Source organism: Panthera uncia, chromosome B1, assembly GCF_023721935.1.
Source record: "Panthera uncia isolate 11264 chromosome B1, Puncia_PCG_1.0, whole genome shotgun sequence".
In the NCBI taxonomy this organism is placed as follows: Eukaryota; Metazoa; Chordata; class Mammalia; order Carnivora; family Felidae; genus Panthera; species Panthera uncia.
Window position 1 is genome coordinate 57,738,143 of NC_064811.1, and position 14,159 is coordinate 57,752,301.

Sequence of the window (14,159 nt, forward strand, 5' to 3'; positions counted from 1 at the left end):
ATCAGCTCTAAAATGGAATGCTTGGTATAAAAAGATTACACAATTGAGATATTAATTATTTCAGTATTTGAAGTGTGATCTAACCCAAATATTATTTCCAAGAGTTAAGTCACTTCTTAAAAGAATGAAAGAAATACATTATGTAGTCTGCAATTACACAAACCATATACTTTCAAAAAGGGGGAAAAAAAGACCTGCATGGTCTCAAAGGATTATGGGTTCTTTTTTATTGTTCAAATAAAAATGCAGTGCATTACATCTGAAATATAAAAAATGTATTTGAAAAATGTTCCTAGTACAGACCTCTAAAATCATGGTATTGTACTCAACAAGACTGATCTCTAAAACTAAATATGGAGCATACAATCTATATCCCCCTGTCCCATAGGTTTAAAGTCAAGAAAATATAGGTTCTTTCTTAGTAAGACACCCCCCATCTTAACAAATTGTTTGGTGAATGAACACAACTCATGTGTTGTAATAATTATTGGGTGGTATCTATTACCTAGCAGGATTATTTTAGTTATAAAATAATCCTAGTTAACACAGGGAAAAAAAATAAGCAAAAAATTATAGGATAGTGGCAAAAGTCATAGATAAAATACTGTTAAATAGCATTACACACCTTTCTTAGTAAAGTGCTGTAATTTTATTTCATAGCTATGTTTGCAGGATATCATTTAGCTTTTCCCTTAAATTTGGCCATATCAATCATAAATTTATATATTTTAAGACCACTTCCTAAATTAAAAGATATAATGTGTTGTTTACAAACTTCTAGACATTTTTGAGAAATCTTTTTACCCCTTATTCAAGCTACCAGCATAAAGAAATCATTTCATTTACTTTACAGCCAAGGAACCATATTACTATTGTCAACTCTGAGTCATTTATCTAAATTTTAGTTTTACCACTGTGGAATCTGATTAAAAAAAAAAAAAAAAAGAGAGATTATTGATGCATTCATTACTTCACTTTTATGCTTACTTTCTTTTATATTTCAACCATATGATTTATTTTTCCATATGAGACAGGGTAGGACACATATTCTTCTTGAATACGTTATTGTTTATTGTTTTAAGTGAATGGAATAGATAAATCCCATTGAGTAGTTTAGTGTGGCTCTGTATCTTATATAAACAGGTAAAATGAAGACGTTATTTTGTATTCTGTGTAGTCACGTATACCATAAACTGTCTTAGTGACAAATGCAAAATTACCCTTATTACTTGCCCCAAGTTAGCTGTTGATCCCTTTCACTGATAATATACAAGTGTAGAGAATAAGAAGCCTTTAAAATTGGGGGGGGGGGGGGGCAGGGGGGGAAAGATACTTTCCACTAGATTACTGAAAATTGGAATTTTTATGTTGACTCTTGATGACTGGAAAGCCAATGTTAAGAATCAATATTTTCCAATATAAAATAGTACATTGAATTGTTTAATAATAAACAGTATATTAAGAGCCTATATATGCTGACTGGGAACCAGTGGTGGCTTTTTAAATTCTCAGAATGACTAAACATTTTATGGTTAGAAGCAACCACAAGTGATGATGAAGGTGCTCCATTTCTCTGTAGCAGCCATTACAATAAAAATCTTTACAAAATTACTTCACGATCAGCAAGAGAATTTTACTGGTATTAGCGGTAAAAGTGAAGAGAGAAGAGTGAAGAGAAGTGTGTATTAGTTTTAAAAGTGTGAGAAGGTAATAAAAAAACATGAAAAAGTGATAGATTTCTTCTATATGTGCCCTGCTGCAAACAAACTCTAAAGAGAGCAAGATGGGTACTTTAAAAGCCAGCATCGGGAAACATCCACTGATAATGCCCATTGTTTTACTTTATACTTAAATTACACAAGCAGAAAAGTTATGCTTATTAATAGTTTAATGTATGAAGGAAACATCCAGATTTCTGAATATGAAGGTACATATCTCACATTAATTTAAGTCTACATAAAGTAGAGCCTCTATACTGACATATTGAAATTTACTTTCTGCTTAGCCTTTTCTGTTATGTAAACAATTGTACATTTATTTGCCATTCTAAAACTTCAGGATCAAGTTTACATAATTTTGCTAAATTTCCGTGTTTGCTCAGAAGCAGTTTACAGTACTAAAACCAACCAGCCAAAGAACAGCTTCAACAGAAAGTTATGTCCAAAGGGGAAGAGGGAAAGAAAAAAAGAAAAATGATAAGAAAAATGCTAACTAAGGTAAAACGGATGGTGGTGGGGAATGGGCAGTCACAAATGTTCACAGAAAATAGGTCAGTTAGTAACTTCTTCTGCAAAAAGCCTACACACTTCAGTCAAGCACATCAGTAGAATGATTTGGGAGCATGAATTTTTTTCGGCCACTTGTGATTTCCTCTGAATGAAAAGGAATCTGCAGGCTAACAAGCCGATCCTCATCAGCCGAGCTGGTTCATATGCACACTGTTCATGTGAGGTGCCCAGGGTCCAGTCCACACCTATGAAAATCGAGCATACATTTTATTAAGTGTTACATCTGTAACACATATTTGATAAAAACAAAAATTAAGTGCTCTTAATATCTGTAAGCTAAAATAGCTAAATCTCACTCAATCTGCAACACGCTTAGAAACAATGAAGAAAAGCAATGATAAGCCCTTAATTCTCAAACAGGATCTGATTTATCATTTTTTAAAAACCATTACCTGAATACATATAGACTGATGATTAAAGAAGGAAAATGAGACAAAGATATGATATATACACCAAAATAAACTAAAATACGCTAATAATTTCTGTAAATTTTCAGAGTTCTACATTGTTTTGCAATTTAAAATACTTAAAAGAAGTAACCTCTAGATGGCCCTTTTCACACCATTAGTAAATTCTGATGTATAAAATTATAACACTTTGCAACTTAAAACCTTTTGCCTACCATCTGCTACCCAATGAAATATATTATGCCTTTGGTACCATTTTCCACATCTCTCTACTGTATTTAAGCTCTATTAAATTTCCCTCAATTTCCTCAACTTCCCATATTCACCATACTCCCTCACTACCATGATTTACCTGTATCCTGTTTGTCTTGGCACCTCATAAACACTAACTAAATGTTCACTGAATGATCAGCCTTACCGTTTGAGGGCCATTATTTTCTGTGGAGCTCGAAACCATCTTTATCAGGGAGTTCCAAGAGGGGTCTGCAGCATGAGGGCCATTAAATATGGGTCCTCCAGCACCATCAGGAATAGGTGCTACTGGAGGAATCATTGCGTTCCCATACACAGAAAAAGGCATACCCTTAAAAAAGAAAGGAAAAATTATGCACATTAGTCATATCTTCAAGTCACTGCTTACTTTTCCCAATATAACCAATGGCATTAAAATTGATATTTGAAACTTCATCTTATTTTGAAAATATACATTATCTAGGTAATCTAAAAATTATTTTCCATCATATGATTTCTTCTAGCATTAGATTATATATAAGCCTAATACAGCCAAAATGTTTTCTCAAAGAACATTTCTCTAAACAACTGGGACAATATCAGGATATAAATATTTATATTTTAGCCAGATTTTGACATATAATTACAGTCTGAGGCCCACATATCATCTCATAAATACTTACCCACTTGGAAGTAAAATAAGGCTAATAATAAGAAAAACATTTAGAAATATAAAAATGCTTATTTAAGTCACCATTACCCCAACTTTAGGAAAGTCCATGTATCCTGCAGGAACATGCTGATGGAATGTACCAGAAGGAGTTACAATTCCTGTATTCTCTCGCTCCATTGCTTGATGCTGTGAAAACACTCCTGGATCGGACATTGGCCTATGAATCATGGGATTTCCCATCCCAGGGTTACACCAGTCTACTTTATCTGAGGGAAAACAAAGAGGCAGAAAAAAATAGTTGATATTTAACATCAAAAGACAGCAAAATAAAGTCTTTTCTGTATTTTTTTTCTAGAATTTTCCACACTGAATTGTGCTTCCCTTTAGAATAATGACCTACTTTTATATATTTACTGCAGTATTTCCGTGTTGGTAGGTAGTGATATAATAGGCTAATAAAATAACCTAAACACTGGTTATTACAAAAGAAAAACTGCTAAGGTAAGATAAGAGCTGGAGTCCCAGGAAAATACTAGCTTCTCCTTAATACAGTGAAATGGAGAAAACAATATGCTTGTATTAGACAATTTCCAGAATGCAATGATAAATTCAATGGGAGATCACATGGGAATAAAAAAATGGCGTGAACTCTTAAAATTGATTAGTCAAAACGAAGAGATATGAACACAGATCTTTTAAGAATGACTGTAAAAGTTACATATTACTTATGATATTTTAGTTAAATGCATAAACTTAATTTCTAGTAGGCAGGATAGCAGGTCTTACCTTGATTGCCACCAATCCCTTCAAAAGACCAGATTCCACTATGCCCTACTGATGTAGATAAATTACTCCCAATAACAGATGGAGCTGAAGTTCCAGTTTGCCTGATACGTGCAGAACGTTCAGTCCCAATGGGGACTGGAACTTTTCTGTCCTGAGAGACGTTGCTGGGCTTCTCTGACCCTAAAGGTACTGATGATGGGGCAGGCGAAGGTGCACGAACTCCAGAGGATACTGACTGTGCAGGAGAATCTAGAGAAAAGATATTTTGAAATAGTATACATGTCATCTATAGAGTATACATGTAATTTTGTAAAATCAAATCTTAAATCCTGAAGACACCATAAGTATGTGTTCTCTGAGGAAAATGAAGCATGAAAATAGTGCTAGAAAATTATGTATACTGAAATTTGGTTAAGGTCCAGGACTTTGCAATAATTTTTAAAAATTTGATTCACAATTTTTCCATTTAGTTACATGACAGAATGTAAAGATGTCCAACTACACATGTGATATAACCCATTAAACTAATTAATATTTAAATAAATTAATGTTTGACATTGAGTAAAATAAACACCAGAGCAATAAGAAGACAATGTTTAAAGTAAAAAAGGTGAACAACACCAAAACAGAGGTGGGGAAAATCATGCCTGTATTGGCAATTTCCAAACTGCACTCCTTGAGAACACGTCTCCATTGGTATACAATGACAAAAACAAAGGGATTCAGGTATCCAACAAATTTGGAAAATCTAACATAAAAAAATTAGTTTCTTTCAATCAGGACTTCAAGAAACCTTAACATGCTAATAAAATTCCAACAGAAAGCTATGCCTCATTGCCCAACTTTGTTTTATTGTATTACATGGTATTCCACAGAGCAAGCTTTCTGAAATGACAATTTAAGCTTTATGTATCAAAACAAGGTGAGTTCTTAATATAGTCAATGTGGGAGTATTCTTTAGTGATTCAATCTCTTCATGTACTACAGAGAAGAAAAAAATAAGAAAACCAAAACTTTATATCTTGTGAAAAGTTTAAGTATCAAGCACACTTAAATTTAAAGAGGGTATAAATGGTGGGTGGAGCTTGAAGCTTAAAAGTTTAAACAGTTACCTGCCTGCCTATCTACAATTTACTCATAACTGCCTGACTGTATGCCCTAGAGATAGTCATTTAATACTATTTTTCCATTTAACCATCTTTTTAACATTTACGTTTTCCGTGTGTGTGTGTGTGTGTGTGTGTGTGTGTGTGTGTGTGTGTGTCTATATTCCTCCAAAAGGATTCGGGTAGCTAATAAATTTGCAAAATCAATCAATCCATCTATCTATCTACATACAAATACACATACTCAAAAGCATATTGCTTCTACTTCCCAAGCTATGAGAATCTGGAGGACAAAGAAAATTCAGTGATATTATTAGCCTAAATATGCTTAAAAATGATTTGCTATACATATTTTAGAATCATATAGACTTGGAAAGTACTATACTGTGGAGATCAATGTTGTCTTACTAGTGCTTACAGAGGTCCACTTAGGCTAAATCAATAGTACCACCTCTCTCAATGAGTTGTGGTGATATTATTAACCAAAAAAAAAAAAAAAAAGAAAAGAAAAGAATGTGAAAGTACCTTATAAATTGTAATTTATTATAAAGATATAGATAATGGGAAACAAAAACATGAAACTTCTGAGCTTATCTGTAAAAGTAAATCAAGAAAACTTTTACCATTTAATAAAAAATTAAAATATATCTCCTGTGGGGGCAGCACCTGGGTGGCTCAGTCAGTTGAGCATCCGACTTTGGCTCAGGTCATGATCTCCCGGTTTGTTAGTTCAAGCCCCACATCGGGCTCTCTGCTGACAGTGCGGAACCTGCTTTGGATCCTCTGTCTCTCTCTCTTTCTGCCCCCTCCCTGCTCACGCTCTCTCTCTCAAAAGTAAATAAAACATTACAAATATATATATATGTGGTCATGGATCCATTAGCATTTCTTGACAGCATTACTTTTAACAAATTGTAACAAAATAGAAAAGCCAACTATGTGTCTTTGAAGCAACTAAAAGTATTTTAAAATTCACCTTAAAATTACACTGGTATAAGAGGGAATTCTAAGAAGATGGAGGTTCAGCAAGCAGCAAGTTTTGATTCTTCCCAAATCCTTCCATAAAACAATCTACCAAGTAAACAAAGCCAAAACCCATGGATAACATCTATTACAAACCTAACAAAGTATCCAAATGAACTGAATAATACAAGTGAATGGGACAAATCACCAACAGCTACAACAAGACCTCTGTGTTGTCAGCATCTGTGTGAAAAGAAGCAATTCTCCAGACCTAAGAACAGAATAGGAGAACAACAAAACAGTCAAAGGTAGTCAGAGGAAAAGCAGAAAAGGCCAATCAGAACAGCAGGTGAAAGTGGGATACTTCTGCCTATGCTGGGTAACTACAAGAGATTTACAATAAAGTCTGAAGAAGTCAGAGCAATAGTGGCCCTATGAACTCTCAAAAGTATCTGCTGAAATCTCATTCCAGAATAAAGCGCCACACAGATAGGAAACTTCTGGGAACAGATTCCAAATTGAGCAGGAAAGAGACAACAGAGCAAATCAAACACAAGATCATTTAAGAGAAGGCAGAGGTGAGGGTGGTGGGAGGGTAAGGATAACAAAGCCAGGAAATATAATGAAGTACAAGGCCATATTTGCACATACTTACCTAAAAGACAAAATTCTAGAGCTTTTAAGCTAGAAAAGATATCTGATCCACTTACCCTTTCTAAATATTCAGGAAAACTCATTTCATTTAAAAATGTAAAACAGAATAGAACTGAAGCCAAATTCCATACAAAGCTATTTATGTGAACTAACAGAGATATGAACCCATAACATCTTACAGACAATAAAAACATGCCAGAAAGAAAGCTCTAATATTCCAAAGGTGTATCAGAAAGAAAGCTGTATTCTAAAATTCTAATGTGGGCTAAGAGAAATGCAAGAAAAACATATGAAAAACAGCATAATTCAGTAAAGCTGGAAACAATGACAAAACTCGGGAAAGTATTGGAAATAAGAGAATATTCCAGAAGGTGTAAACACAAGGGATAAAGTTTTAGGTTTTGTTTTTTAAACTATATACCAAAAGGGCATAATTACATACCTGAGAAAAATCAACCCATTATAACTAAGGTCAAGACAAAGTCAAAGGTAGTAGGCAGGCAAGAAGGATGGATGGATGGAATGATGGACAAATGAGTTCTACCTCTCCTAGAATCACCCCTAGAAACCTGCCCAATCCTCAGTGTTAGATCTAGTCTCTCTTTCCTTTCCTGAATCCTTCTGAAAACAAAAGCAAAACAAAGCAAAATAACAGCAACCCTCCATGTTCTGTTTAAATGGACAGAATAATGAGGCCTGCCTGCTGACTTGCCCCATTTAAGAAATCTGTCCTGTCCACAGATTCTGCCAATCTCATAGCCATATTTTTATCAGATGACTGTTTACTGCTTCCTCCCTGCAGGCTTACTGGACTAATGATGGCATGTGAGTGAAGAATGATCCATTTCAGGCTTGGAGAACCTTCTTTAGAAAAAGAATATAAAATTACAAACACAAAACTAGGTATATGGCTTTGGCAGGGTCCCTTGGCAAATAAGGTACCCTGAAGCTTAAACTTCATTGGCTTCGTGGTAAATCCATTTCGGTTTTGAAATGACAACAGGTCCTGAAAGAGCAAAGTGACTTACACATTTAAAAAAAAAAATGTTCCTTCAAGAAAATTACTCTGTTTCTTCATGCTTCTGTTCAGTGTTTACTGAACTACCATTGATAATGAGATTAATGTGGCTGGTCATGACTAGCTTACAAAAATGTTTTTAAAGGGGAAAGAAAACAGAATAGAAAACACCAGCATGCAACATACATTGTAAGGATAACAACTATTTTGTAAATATATTATTTCAACTACACACACACACGTATATTGTGTCACAGTGTAAAATTAGTTTCTTCCTTTCAAAATTATGTTTTACTGCTTTTTGATCTGACAACAGTTTTATAAGACTGAATGTCAACACGGTCCATTGACTAAATTTGCCAAGGACTGAAATGCACAGACTAGAGCCAGTGATCAGTACCAGTGCATGAGCTGACTGAGTGTTGGTAAAACAGATCTTAGTAGTTTGAGTGGAATAAGGGCTCAGGTGATCTCTACCTAGCCTTTATATGCAGAAGGTTCTTGGGTATCACCAATCTATTATTCTGGGGCCTCAAGAAAGGGTTCTTTGTTTTCTAACAAAAAATTTACAGAAGGGTCTTGTGTCCACCACATCCCAACTTAACTTGCCAGGTCCTAATATCTGGTGTCCTAAAGGAGAGGGAGTGAGAAGATGTATAGACTGCATGGAGAAATATGACAGAACCTGTTCACATAAAACCAGACAAATACATTATGAAAAATAAGTCACATGCTTCTGTGGTTAGTTCTACAAAAGCATCCAGAACAGCAACTTTTAAAAGTATGTAGATAAATACTGAAAACAAAATCTTGAAAGACTAGAAGAAATGAAAATACAAAATTACATTCCTATGAACAGATTAACAAAGTAAATGGTCATTAAAAAATAACAGTATTAAGATCTATACTAAGTGAAGAAAGTGCAGACTGGTTAAAAATTCAGTATTAGAGGTAAAAGTGAGAGTCTTGCCTGAATCACTTTAATGGTTGCAAAACAATGACTCAAATCATAACTCCCACATGTATGAGTTGTCGTTATACTGTAAGGAAGAGAGTTCCCATGTAAAATTTTAATTTCTTAAAAAAAAAAAAACAATTAAATTAAATTCTAAAATCTTATTCATAATCATTATGAACTTATGGATTCTTATTTTATCCCATGAGCTGCCATTATTCATTATGGTAGTCAAATTTTCCTGAATTTGGCCAGTGGGAGTCCCTTTAGTAAAGCTGCTTCCTGTGTGTTGCCATGTCCCCATCATTTTAAACAATTACTAACACCAGAAGACTTTGCAGGCTCCCCTTATGCTTTCCCTCCCCCAACTCTAGAATCAGCTAAGAAAGCCTAGTTTCTGGGGCACCTGGGTGTTTCAGTCCTCTGAGCATCCGACTCTTGATTTCAACTCAGGCATTATCCCAGGGTCATGGGATCAAGCCCCATGTCGGGCTCTGCACTGAGCATGGAGTCTACTCAAGATTCTCTCTCTCTCCCTTCCTCTGGCCCCCTCCCCCAATTGTGCTCATGCGCTCCCTCTCTTAAAAAAAAAAAAAAAGGCATAGTTTCTTTCAGTGGACAAAAATATTTAACAGATAGATAGAAACACTGGATGTGCTCACTGCTATTAAAGATTAATTGTTTTTAGGCCCTTTCAGTAGATAGCGCTAGAGGGAAAATTGCAATTTTATATGATTCACTCCAATATATAGATAATTGAAAAATCATGAGTTCACAGTGATCCTCTAATTCTAATCCAATTCCATAGGGTTCTTCCTTGCCTTACCCCATTTTACACCTCTCTTTTCTCACAGTGAGGACCATGCATCCCAGCATCATCAATATACTTATTAACCCAATCCTATAATAAACCCCATAATTTTAGAACTGCTTATCCGTAACATTATAAAAATCACATGTCCTAAGCAGAATTGAAGATTTGTCTGAAATCTCGTTGTCTTTAGAGTGAAGGGTATATAAAGTACTATGTTCACAAGTTTTTTGAATTGTTCTATTTTTTTTTAAATTTTTTATGCTCATTTATTTTTGAGAGAGAGACAGAACATGAGCAGGGAAGGGGCAGAGAAAGAAGAAGACAGAGAATCTCAAGCAGTCTCTGCGCTGACAGCGCAGAGCCCAACGCAGGCCTTGATCCCATGAACTGTGAATCGCGAATCATGACTTGAGCTGAAATCAAGAGCTGGACACCCACTGAGTGAGTCACCTAGGCTCCCCTGGATTATTTTTTTAGTAGGTTTATGTTAATAATTTGCAATACAGATAAGTTTGTTTCTATTTATGTTCAATTTTAGCATTTTTCCTTCAACAAAGTTGGGTGTGGTGTTTTTGGAATTTATAAACATTAACATCATTTCAAAAGTAAAATTTTTATATTACTCAGACAAGTGCTACTTCTTCCCCCGTTCCCTTATAATCTGCCTGAAAGGATGATGAGGAATAAGAACACAGTCTCACAGAAACTCTACACAGATTACGTACTAATTACAAAGGGAAAAATTCTAATTTGACAGTACAGAAACCTAGTATTCATGATCTTAACAAAATGATTCAAAGTTAACAGTGTCAATAATGGCACAAACTTAACATTTTATATTTTCTAATGCAATATACTGAGATAAGGACACAACATTGACTACATACTAAAATTCCTGTCAAAAACACTTAGCCTAAATTTAATCATGAAGAAATATCAGAAAAACAAATGAAGGGGAATTTTATCATCAACTGACCTGTACTCTTCAAAATGTCTTTCTTTGGAAGACAAAGAAAGACTGAGGGAACAGTTCCAGAATATTTCACACTAAAAAGACATGGAATTCAATGTAATCTGTGATCTTGATTTGAATCTTGGATGAGAGGAAATAATATTTATTATTTAAACTATATAATTTAAACTATATAATTATTATTATTTATAATTATAATATTTATAATTACTAGATGTTATTGGGACACCTAGTAAATGTAAATATGGACTATGTATTAGCTAATACTGTCCAACATAAAATTTGCTGAATTTGCTAATTGTACCATAGTTGTAGCAGAGAATATTCTTATTTTTAAGAAATATAATCCTTTAGAGTATTCAGGGGAAAATAGCTTGATACCTGCAACTAACTCTAAAATGGTTCAGAAAAAAAATTCTATACACCTACACACCCAGAAAATGAAAGAATGTGGCAACATGTTAACAACTGGTGAATCTGAGAAAAATATATAAGGGTTCTTTGTACTATGCTTACAAGTTTAAAATTATTTTAAGATAGACCTGAGAGACATTGTCTAATGTAATACATTTACCCTGAGTGATTCATGGTTCGAAGGGAAAAAAAAATGTATAAAAAATGTTTTAGGGCAATTGGGGATATCTGAATAGGAAGTACGTATGACGTGACATTACTAATATTAACGTTTATTTGATAATGGTATTGTGGCTGTGTAAGAAAATGTCCTTATTTTTAAGATGGACACTAAAGTTTTTAGGTCACAAGTGTCATATCTAAACCTTACTTTCAAATGTTTCAACAATAAAAAACTGGAGATTACATAAAATGGAGCAAAATGTTTAAAAAATTGGTAATTTTAAGGAGTTAACAATTGAAAGGAATATGGATGCTTCTTAAAGTATTCTTTCAATTTTTCTGTAAGTTTGAAAATTTCTGAAACTTTTAGAAAATTAAAAAAAAAATTTGTAATGTTTATTTCTGAGAGAGAGAGAGAGAGAGAGAGAGAGAGCAAGAGAGCGCACGAGCAGGGGAGGGGCAGAAAGAGAGGGAGACACAGAATCCGAAGCAGGATCCAGGCTCTGAGCTGTCAGCACAGAGCTCAATGCAGGGCTCGAACTCGTGAACTGTGAGATCATGACCTGAGCTGAGGTCGGATGCCCAACCGACTAAGCCATTCAGGCACCCCTGAAACTTTTTGAAACTTCAAAAAATGTTGGAATGCATCAATGAAAACAATTTTAATAGCTTCAGTGATATTCTGTATCAATCAGCAATGTATTAGAAAACTTAACCTATACTGGTTGCATTGTTACAAAAAGCACAATGTTTTTTCAACCAAAACAAAAATCAAATAAACATTAAAACCAAACCAAAAAACAAAAACAAAAAAAAAACAAAAAACAATGAAAAGCCCACACAGTGAAACAAACTATAGGGCAAAACAACCTATCATACTTTCTGAATTTCATCACAAAATCCCTGAATCTATTTCCTAAATAAATATTAATAAGTATGTTTTTATTATGCATAAAAACAGTCTCTGCTTCTGAGAACCCATTCTAAAGATTAGCTACCAAAAATTTCAGAGTAATACGCACATGAGCAGGGAAGGGGCAGAGAGGAGAGAAAAAGAGAGAGAAGATCCTAAATCCACCCCAAGCTAACAGCATAGAGCCCGATGTGAGGCTCGATGCCACAAACTGTGAGATCATGACCTGAGCAAAAATCAACTGATTGACCCACCCAGGCACCTACCCCTCAGGTTAACCCTTTTCAAGGAGCAGTCATGTTGCAATTTTAACTCCTTTTCTCCCAATTCCTATTTTTTCATGAACATGAAAATCAAAAATTATCCAACACACACACACAAATATGAATCACCTATATGTAGACATCTTAAGGAATATGTTTATTCCTATGATGGTTTAGTTTCAGCTCAACATAGAAGACACTGATCCAGATCTGTTATATATTTAGGTATAAAAATTAATGTTCAGAGGAGTATAAGAAAAAACTAAGCAGGTGAAATCACTCAAAAATTATAATGTATTTCAGACTTTTTAATCATTTGCTATTTATAAAAATGTTTGTTCCTCTGTTCCCATTTCATTAGTCTTGATATATTCAAGACTTGTTCACAGCTCGTAAGTCATCTTTTGTCTTTGCCCACTTAAAACCTCTTGCTCTTAAGGAAACATATACAAACTCTTCTTATGGAATTATAATGTATAATACTCACCATTCGATGCTGATGAACATGGAGTCAACAAACTAAGTGGGGAAAAATGTTGTCTGTTAAAGTTAGCAGCTGCGGGTGCTCCTCCAAGGGGTGCCCCAGGTCCATACATTTGACCTCCTGAAAGGTTTGAGGCAAAGTTTCCCAAATGTGTAGAAGAAGGTGTGACAGAACCATATGGCGAGTCCATGTTGACAATACCTGAAAGACAGAAGATAATTTATAATAGTTACCTATAGGAGAAAAAAATAAAAAAAAAAAAAAAACTAAGTTAAAATTAGGAGACCTCTAAAATACCCCCAAATATTTTAGATTTCTCCTTGCTATTTCTTCCAGTCCATTGACTCATTTTCCCTTCTATAAAGAGAACTATAAAAAAGGAACAATTATCAAGGAAAATTATTTTTATATTTAATTTTAATATATGATACTTTAATTATAGAATACATGTAGATTTAATATCAACATTGGAATTTCAACTGGCCTAATGGCCAAGGAATTACATAAAAACTTATCTTTAAAAAACTCAGGAGGGAGAGAGGGATGACTAGGCAAAGCAGAGACTATTTCTATGACACTGAAAAAATTCTGTATGATACTATACTGATGGATACATGTCATCAAACATTTGTTCAAACCCACAGAATGTAGAACACCAAAAGTGAACTGTAATGAAAACCATAGACTTTGATAAGGATGTGTTGATAGAGGTTCATCAATTCTAGCAAATACACAACTCTGGTCAGGGATACTGATAATGGAAGAGGCTCTGCCTGCTGGGGGCAGGAGATATGTGGGAAATTCTGTACTTTCCTCTCAATTTTCTTTATGCTTTTCTGTGAACCTAAAAGTGCTATTTAAAAAATAAAGTCTAGGAGCTAAGGTTCCCAGCAGCTGGCTCTGGAGAGCATGGGGTCCTGCAGAGTAAAGATTTAAATCCCAAGGTCATGGCAAAACATCTGAAGTTCATTGCCAGGACTGTGATGGTACAGGAAGGAAATGTGGAAGGTACCCACAGGACCTTAAACAGAATCCTCACCATGGATGGGCTCATT

The 14,159-nt window shown here is 34.5% G+C and overlaps 1 protein-coding gene across 5 annotated transcripts in view; it reads right to left on the bottom strand.

The window, feature by feature from the left end:
• Positions 1-1,870: 1,870 nt before the first annotated feature.
• Positions 1,871-14,159, bottom strand: part of ANKRD17 (ankyrin repeat domain 17) — a 163,063-nt gene continuing 150,774 nt past the window's right edge. For all 5 annotated transcript variants that reach the window (XM_049630614.1, XM_049630613.1, XM_049630617.1 and 2 more), the window contains 5 exons: positions 13,108-13,305; positions 4,386-4,634; positions 3,687-3,865; positions 3,114-3,278; positions 1,871-2,473 (listed from right to left, as the gene is read on the bottom strand). In XM_049630614.1, coding sequence (XP_049486571.1) covers positions 2,414-2,473; positions 3,114-3,278; positions 3,687-3,865; positions 4,386-4,634; positions 13,108-13,305 — 851 coding nt within the window. In that variant the 3' untranslated portion in view covers positions 1,871-2,413. The remainder of the gene's footprint in view (positions 2,474-3,113; positions 3,279-3,686; positions 3,866-4,385; positions 4,635-13,107; positions 13,306-14,159) is intronic.